This window comes from Myotis davidii, unplaced genomic scaffold (assembly GCF_000327345.1).
Source record: "Myotis davidii unplaced genomic scaffold, ASM32734v1 scaffold820, whole genome shotgun sequence".
Classification (NCBI taxonomy): Eukaryota; Metazoa; Chordata; class Mammalia; order Chiroptera; family Vespertilionidae; genus Myotis; species Myotis davidii.
Genome location: NW_006291981.1, coordinates 220887 through 229702, shown reverse-complemented (window position 1 = coordinate 229702; position 8816 = coordinate 220887). Strand labels below are relative to the sequence as shown.

Sequence of the window (8816 nt, the reverse complement as noted above, 5' to 3'; positions counted from 1 at the left end):
AACTACTTCGACGCGCCGCCGCCCCGGGTGCGCGAGACGGCCTTCGAAGAGGATGCACCGCTGCCGCGGACCTACCTGGAGAACAAGGCCTTCTCCATGGACGAGCACAGCGCAGGTAGGCAGCTCGCCGCGGGTTGGGGCGGGGCCATCTGTCCTGAAAGGACTCTCTTCTTCCCCTCGGGGGCAGTGGTGGGGGCAGCCCTTGCAGGTCAGAGCCCACAAGCGTTGACCCCTGTATGGAAACCGGCCCAGAGGTGGATTTTTATTTAGACTTGTGTCCTATGAATTGCCAAGTACAGTGGGGCATTGACTTACAAGTTTAATTCGTTCCCTGACGGAGCTCGTAACTCAAATTACTTGTATGCCAAATCAAGAAGTGAACAGGTGAGACATGTGATGCTGGGCTGATGTTGTGGCGTTCACTGTGACGTTCGCTGCGCCAACTAGCCGTGGGGTACCTGAAGCTGGCTCGTGACTCGAATTTTAGCTCGCAGCTCAAAGCAAAAAATCGGCCGAGAGACGGCTCTTTTCTCGAAAAACTCGTTAGTCGGGACACCCGTAAGTCAAGGCCCCATGTAATTTAATGTAAAAATCCAGGTCTCTGTCATTGAAAGGCTGGATCTGGCCCTGCTGCCCCGTCCCAGCCAGCAGCTGCTCCTGTAGGTGCTCCCGCCTCCCCGACCTGGCCCAGCCACGCCCACCACCAGGTTAGCATTCATTGCTCGAACCCTGGCAGGGGGCATGTGCAGCCAGTGCCAGGTGATGGGGGCAATGCTTGTGCCCCTCTCCTCCCTCTGGCACCACAAGTGCAGAAATTGAAGCCCTCAAGTCAGATGTCTGGATTCAGACACTGTCTCTACTGCTTCTAGCTATGGGGCTTTGAGCAGTTTCTCTCATCTGTTAAAAAAAAAGAAAAGAATGTGCTTGGTGGCGCTGCTGTGAGAGGTGCCAGACTGGGGTACCAGGCTGAGGGTCCTACGGTGCCTGGCTGGGCTCTTCTGAGAGTAGAACCTGAGACCAGGCGCAGATGGCTGGCTGGGGAGGTCGGGATGGGGGCATCTCTGGGAGCCCAGACGGCACAGCGGGCAGGGCGAGCAGGGCCAGCAGCTGGTGGGGCCCAGTGGCTGGGGAGCCTCTTACTCGGCTCCTCTGGGCAAGTTCTTCCCCGCAGACCCCCGGGGCCGCGATGGTAATGCATTGCCTGAAATGGGTGTGAATTTGCACATTCCTTGTTGGTCTGTCACTTTGCCAGGCTCGGAAAGCTCTCTGTTAGCCCGGAACACTAGGAGCTTGAAGGTCTAGTCTCCTTGCCGTGAAGTGGGGATGCTAGGACTGCCCATGTAGCTTAGGGTCTTCAGAAGTGGGGATGCTAACCTTTGTTGCGTGCACTCATGGACCAGGTACCACCCTGAGCATTTTAGTAGCTAATCACGTTTAATACCTACAGTGACCCCATGAGGTCCCTTTGCAGACAGGTAATTGAGGCAGAGCCAGGGTGTGGACCAGGCAGAGTTATTCTTTCAGAGCATGTTGGTGCCCTCATGTCCCTGATGAGTCAGGATGCTCTGTGCATTGAGAAGACGGGGGCTCAGTTCCATGTCACAGAGCTGAAGCCCACCACTGGTTCAGTTCAACACTAAGTGCACAGGAGAGTGGGGAGGGGAAAGCGGGTTTTCTGGCTCCCATTACATGCATCCCTTTCTGTGGAAATGCAGCGAGTACATCCTATCCGAGTAAGATCCAGAGACCAAGGGAACTGGGACCCAGGTGAGGACCAGCAGTGTGCAGGAGGCGATGGGGTTCCGGAGGTGCCCCCACCCACATCTGTTACACCCTGACATGTACCAAAGCCAAGAAACTTGTCTTTTAGTCCCCTTTGTTCTCCAAAATACTAGTAGCGTTATTATCCCTTTCTGATGACAAAAGGTTAGTAATACTCATTTAGGAGGCTTAGCAAATAGAAATAATAAAAATTGCTCAAAATACCCTTGCCCAAAGGCAGTGCTCCCATCTTGCAGACTGACTCTCTCTGACACACACACACACACACACACACACACACACACACACACGATGATGCCATAGAGCTGTTCTTAACCTAGCTGCACATAAGAATTCCTTGAGCAGCTTAAAGACAGATGGGTGCCTATCCCTTACTCTGTAAGTCTCTAGGGCCCAGATATTGTAAGCTTCCAGTGACTGTAAGGTGTAAGCAGGTTGAACACTGGGCTGGGAGTGTGCTTGCCTCACTCAGCATCACGGCCAAGGCCTCTCCTGCCAGTGACTGCAGAGCCGCATGTCTGTTTCCATCAGGCACGTGATGTAGTTTTCTGGTCTCCAGCTGGCGAATGTCCCATATGTTTCTGGCTTCCCATATAAAGTTATGCTGCAGTGAACATTTCCTGTTTTTCTGTATCTTTCAAAATTTTTATTTGCAGTTGACGTTCAATATTATATTAGTTTCAGGTGTACAACCCAGTGGTTAGACATTTATATAATTTATGGAGTGATTCCCCCCATAAGTCTAGTACCCACTTGGCCTCATCCATAGTTATTACAGTATTATCTATACTAATAAAAGGGTAATAGGCTAATTACACTGGACATCTTCCAGATGTCCTTCTGGACAAAGCCACAGTGGCAGGGGCTGAGGCAGAGGCGGTTAGGGGCGATCAGGCCGGCAGGGGAGAGCAGTTAGGGGGCGAGCAGGCCAGCAGGGGAGAGCAGTTAGGGGGCAATCAGGCTGGCAGGGGAGAGCAGTTAGGGGGTGATCAAGCTGGCAGGGGACCAGTTAGAGGGTGATTGGGCTGCAGGGGAGAGCAGTTAGGGGGCGAGCAGGCTGGCAGGGGAGAAGTTAGGGGATGATCAGGCTGGCAGGCAGAGGCAGTTAGGGGCGATCAGGCCAGCAGGCAGAGGTGGTTAGGGGGGATCAGGCCGGTAGGCAGAGGCGGTTAAGGGGGATCAAGCTGGTAGGCAGAGGCGGTTAGGGGTGATCAGGCAGGCAGGCAGGCAAGTGGTTAGGAGCCGGCAGTCCTGGATTGCGAGAGGGATGCCTGACTGCTGGTTTAGGCCTAATGCTAAATATTTACTAAAGTGTCACAGGGTATCTATAATAATAAAAGTATAATATGCTAATTAGACCGGACAGCTGAACAACATTCCAGATGTCATTCCAGATTTCCTTCCAGATGAAGCCACCATGGCGGGGGCTGAGGCAGAGGCGGTTAGGGGCGATCAGGCCGGCAGGGGAGAGCAGTTAGGGGGTGATCAAGCTGGCAGGGGACCAGTTAGAGGGTGATTAGGCTGCAGGGGAGAGCAGTTAGGGGGCGAGCAGGCTGGCAGGGGAGAAGTTAGGGGATGATCAGGCTGGCAGGCAGAGGCAGTTAGGGGCGATCAGGCCAGCAGGCAGAGGTGGTTAGGGGGGATCAGGCCGGTAGGCAGAGGCGGTTAAGGGGGATCAAGCTGGTAGGCAGAGGCGGTTAGGGGTGATCAGGCAGGCAGGCAGGCAAGTGGTTAGGAGCCGGCAGTCCTGGATTGCGAGAGGGATGCCTGACTGCTGGTTTAGGCCTAATCCTGTGGGATCAGGCCTAAACTGGCAGTTGGACATCCCCCAAGGGGTCTCAGATTGGAGAGGATGCAGGCTGGGCTGAGGGACACCCCCCACCTGCCATGCACGAATTTCAGGCGGTTAGGGGCGATCAGGCCGGCAGGAAAGCATAATATGCTAATTAGACCGGACAGCTGAACAACATTCCAGATGTCATTCCAGATTTCCTTCCAGATGAAGCCACCATGGCGGGGGCTGAGGCAGAGGTGGTTAGGGGGGATCAGGCCGGTAGGCAGAGGCGGTTAGGGGTGATCAGGCAGGCAGGTAAGTGGTTAGGAGTGATCAGGCAGAGTGATTAGGAGTGATCCGGCAGGCAGAGTGGTTAGGGGTGGTCAGGCAGACAAGCGAGTGATTAGGAGTTATCAGGCAGGCAGACAGGCAGAGTGATTAGGAGTGATCAGGCAGGCAGAGTGGTTAGGGGTGATCAGGCAGGCAGGTAAGTGATTAGGAGTGATCAGGCAGAGTGATTAGGAGTGATCAGGCAGGCAGACATGCAGAGTGATTAGGAGTGATCCGGCAGGCAGAGTGGTTAGGGGTGATCAGACAGGCAGGCGAGCAGTTAGGAGATCAGCCAAGTGCCCTTGATCAACTAACTTCCTGCAAAAAAGAAAATAAAAAATTCCCAGACTGCATCTAAAGTTGCACCGAAGAATCTGTGCCTTGGAGTCCTGATATATACTGCCCCCTGTAATCATCGGATGAGAGCCCTATTTCCCCACGTGTTCACCAGCCTTGTTTGCTGTCAGACTTTTTTTAATAGCCCTGCTTTGCATCATCCCACATGTGTATCCACTGACATTTCCATGGGACCAAGCAGGGCAGCTCCAGGCAAGCCGTGCCCTCAGAAAGCTCAGAGGCTGAGTTGGCATCTGGCTGGTGCTGCCTCTGTCCCTGTTACCTTTGCCTGCAGGGACGCCTGGCCACGCTCCTATGCACGGTGAGAGCAGCTGTTGTCAGCTGTGGCACTAACCTCAGCCAGCTTCTACTGTAAGGAACTGGCCCCACAGCCGGCCACACAGGAGCTCCAGTGCCCTGTTCTTTTGCATTGTCACCTGCTGGCCTTTCGGGCTCCCTTCCTTGAAAGCTGCCTTGGCTTCCAGAGGTGGGACGCATCCCAGGTGGCCTATGGCTCAGCCACGCTGCAGCCTCTGCTTCCTCGGTCCCTTCCCCCAAGGAGGCCCTGATATGCACCACTTCACCAGCCTGCTGCTTATGAATAAGTATCAACAAGGCATGAGGTATGTGAGTAAAAAGATTAAAATACACTGAAGGATGTAGCACCTCAGGTCACATCTTGGGCAGTGTTAGCAGGCGCTTGAAATGCTCACCTTTCCAAGAGCAGGAAAGGAAAGAGTTCTTTCTTCTGGGAGGGATTTGGGCTCAGATCTCAATAGGGCCGAGGGCTATTTAAACCCTAGCCCTTAGTTTCCCAGTGGAAGGCCCTCAGTGACTTGTGGGGGAGGGGGAGCAGCTAGCCTCACTCACAGAGTCTAGATAGGGGAGGGCTGGCCTTCAACCTCTGAACTTTGGTTCCTGTGGGGACCTATGGGTGAGCCCTGCTTGCCTTTCAGAGTTGACCCAGGTCAGAATGGGGTGTTAGCTGAGATTCTCAAAGTTGCAAGTAATGAAAATCTGATTTTAATCAGCTTAAGCAAAGCAAGATTATAGCACAGCAACAAAACTGATGAACTAAGGACAAAGCTTCAGGAGGGGTTCGATCCGAGAGCTCGAGGTGACAAGTTTTGGTATTTCTCCATCTCTTAACCTTTTAGCATCTTGGCAGCCCACAGCTCTAGGCTTGCACAGAGTCCTAGTAGAAAAGAGGAACATTTCCTAGGATGCTAGAGAAAAATCCCAGAGTTAGCTCTGATTGGACCTGATGGCCCTTCCTGAGCCAATCAGTGTGGCTGGGGAGATACGATGCCCTGGCTGGCTAGGCCTAAATCACATGCCCACTTGGAGGCCAGGGGAGAATGCCACCGTAGCCAACACTCAGGGGCTTAGAATGTTGGGGAGGGATGTTTCCCAGAGGAGAGGCCCTTGGGCCAGTGCACCCCACAGCTGGGCAGGGCAGCGCTGAGTCCCCACCACAGCTGCTGTGTCTGAACCTCCCTCCATTTAAGCAGATCAGGCTAGGGATTGAGAATGGGACGGTCTCCTGTCTCCTACTGGGCCCGGCGGCCCCTTCTCTGCTTCCCAGGAAGGACTTCTCCTTGCTCAGAACGTGCACAGGGGCTGTGAAGGCATGGAGATGCTAAAGCAAAAGAGGTTTTCATAAGCGTGTCTTGGAACTCGCATTCCCTATCCTGCCTCAGTTTCTTTGGTCCAATCTGGGCCCAGCTGCCCCCAGTGTCACTTGAATTTAAGTTGCTTCTAATGAACTAAGTGTAGTGGTTAAAACCTAGTATTCGGAGGTAGTATAGTGTGATTGTTATGAACACAGGTTCTCTGCCTGAGTTTGAATACTAATTCTGTCACTGATTGACCTTGGGCAGGTTACTTAATCTCTCTGTGCCCCATGTGAAGTGGAAATCATAGAAGTGCCTATGGTGCTATGACAGTTAAAGGAGTTTATAGGTGTATAAACTCAGCGCCTGGCTCCTGGGTGGCATTCTCTGAAGGTGAACTGTATTACCCAGGTGGTTTTGGTCCCTTTCCCAAGGAGTTTCTAAAAATTGCAAGATCTCTTTAGTCAGAAAGATGACTCCCCCAGTGAAGACTTTCAGGAGAGGTTTCTCGGAACAGCAACATCAGTGCCTTCGCTGGAAATGAAGATCATGAAGATGCCACCACACCCTTGGAGGTGGACTTCTGTTTTGATTTTTAAACAGACCTACTGCCTTCTCCACTACTCTTTAATAAGACTGTTTTTTAGAGCAGTTTTAGGTTTACAGAAAAATTAAGCAGGAAATACAGGATGTTCCCATAAGCCCCTGCCCCAGATTCCCTGATACTAACAACTTGAATCTGTTACATTAGTGTTGCAGTTAGTGAATCCTTACTATTAGCCAAGCTGTCATGGACATGTGGGATGTCACTCCTGGTTTGCACAGCTCTGTGCTCTGGACAAATGCATTCTGTCCTCTCCACTGTTAGTTCTGGTGCAGAATAGCTCGTGGCCTGAAGATGCCCACGCTCCACCATTCATCCCTAGCCCAGCCCCAGCGCACTAACACCTTTACAGTCTCTGGCTTTGCCTTTTCCAGCATATTATAGTTGGCATCATACAGTGTGTAGCTCTTACAGGCTTAGCAATATGCATTTAAGTTTCCTCCGTGTCATTAGGTTTTTCTTTATTAAAAGGGGGAGAGAATCTCTGAAAGTACACAGCAGATAAGAAACACGGTGTATCCAGAGATAGAGCGTCCTGCCTGTTTCTCTGTCTTTGCTTCAGATCTTAATTCTTTCCCGTTCAGCCGGAGTCCCCCTGTCTGGTCCAAGCCCCTCTGTGCCCTGCCTTTCCCGTGAGACACCCTCTGTCATGTGCCTTGGTCCATGCTCTTCCCTGCCTCTGTGTGTAGGGACACAGTGAGCCGTGTTGACGGTGTGATGTTGAACTGGCCATGAATGGCATGCTGTAGTGAGTGAGGTCTTTGGTGCAGGGGACTTGGGAGTACAGGGCGTGTCCTTGTCCCCTGGGGCCTGCAGGTGGGGAGGGGGAGGCCTGGCCTGTCTGCCTCAGCAGCTGCAGCCTGGACTCTGCAGACTCCTCCCCGCCCCCAGGATGGGTCACTCGGGGCAGAGAACAAAGCCCCTCTGTGACTTGTTGGGAGTCAGGCTGTGACAAAGGGCAGGAGGGAGGGCTGTGTGCCAGAGCGTGCTGTGCTGATGCAGGGAGGAACACAAAGCTGTCTCTCTTCCTTGTTGTTTTGGTGTCTGTGTGGCTCCCGCCTTCCCCAGCTCTCCGGACAGCAGGGTTCCGCAACGGCAGTTTGGGAAGCAGACCCAGCGCTCCGTTTAGAAGCAATGTGTACCAGCCGACCGAGATGGCCGTGGTGCTGAACGGCGGGACTGTGAGTATCAAGCCCTGATGTTTTGGAGGAAACCTGAGGGGGAGGAATGAGGGGGAACAGCTCCCACAGGGACACAGCTCTGCAGGGGCTGCTAGGCCTGTGCAGACAGCAGCTCTAGCAGACACTGCAGCGGGAACGTGGCGAGGCTGCCATTTCTCCTACCCCTCTCCACGCACCCACGCCCCTGTAGTGTACCACCTGTACCCGGTGTACCGCCTGTACCCGGTGTACCACCTGTACCCACCGTACTATCTGTACCCGGTGTACTATAGCAGTTGCACCACCTGTACCCAGTGTACTACTAAACCCAGTGTACCATCTGTACCCATTGTACCACCTGCACCCAGTATACTATACTGATTGGACCACCTGCACCCACTGGACCACCTGTACCCTGTATACCACCTACAGATTCCCTTAAGTGTCCCTGTATCTTGCAGTTCTTTTACCCAGTGAATTCTTGAGTTTCATTATACAGAACGTATCCCTCTCTCTCTGGGAGGAGACTTAAGAAAAGCCCAGATTGCTGAACTGGTTTGGCCCAGTGGATAGAGCGTTGGCCTGCAGACTCAAGGGGTCCCGGGTTCGATTCCGGTCAGGGGAATGTACCTTGGTTTCAGGCGCATCCCCAATGTAGGGCGTGCAGGGGGCAGCTGATCGATGTTTCTCTCTCATCGATGTTTCTAGCTCTCTATCTCTCTCCCTTCTTCTCTATAAAAAAATCAATAAAATATATTTAAAAAAGAAAAGAAAAGCCCAGAATTACGAAGTGGATTTTGCTGACGCCCAGTCTAGTCTGGCCCCTTCAGCCTTCCCTCCCTGTGCCAGCTGGGCCTGGGCTGCCCACTCCCCTCCCAGAGTTATCTTGAAAAACTGAAGTGCTTCTCGTTCCCCCCTGTGAACACGAAAGCAGGTCAGCTAGCTGATGCCAAACAGACCTCAGCAGAACCATCACTGTCTCTTTTGCCTGTGAATGACCTCATGTTGCTTCTCCATCGAATCAGATACACTCTCATCCCCACATTTACTGCCAAGCGCACTCCCTGCTTCTTCCTAGTGCATGAGCCACTGCAGGCGAATGGATTTCCATTCCTCTGTCATGTGCCGCGCCCGTGCTCGGCCTCGAGCTTTGGGATATGGTCAGGACTGTCTGCGCTGGGGCAGGGCTCCCGCCTGTGGGTGTTGTCGGCGTTGCC

General features: G+C 53.0%; 1 protein-coding gene across 1 annotated transcript in view; it reads left to right on the top strand.

Annotated features, from left to right (window-relative positions):
* The window catches only part of GPRC5B (G protein-coupled receptor, class C, group 5, member B), a 21050-nt gene that overhangs the window by 9065 nt on the left and 3169 nt on the right, over positions 1-8816 (top strand). The window contains exons 3-4 of the mRNA XM_015565065.1: positions 2-115; positions 7508-7620. Coding sequence (XP_015420551.1) covers positions 2-115; positions 7508-7620 — 227 coding nt within the window. The remainder of the gene's footprint in view (position 1; positions 116-7507; positions 7621-8816) is intronic.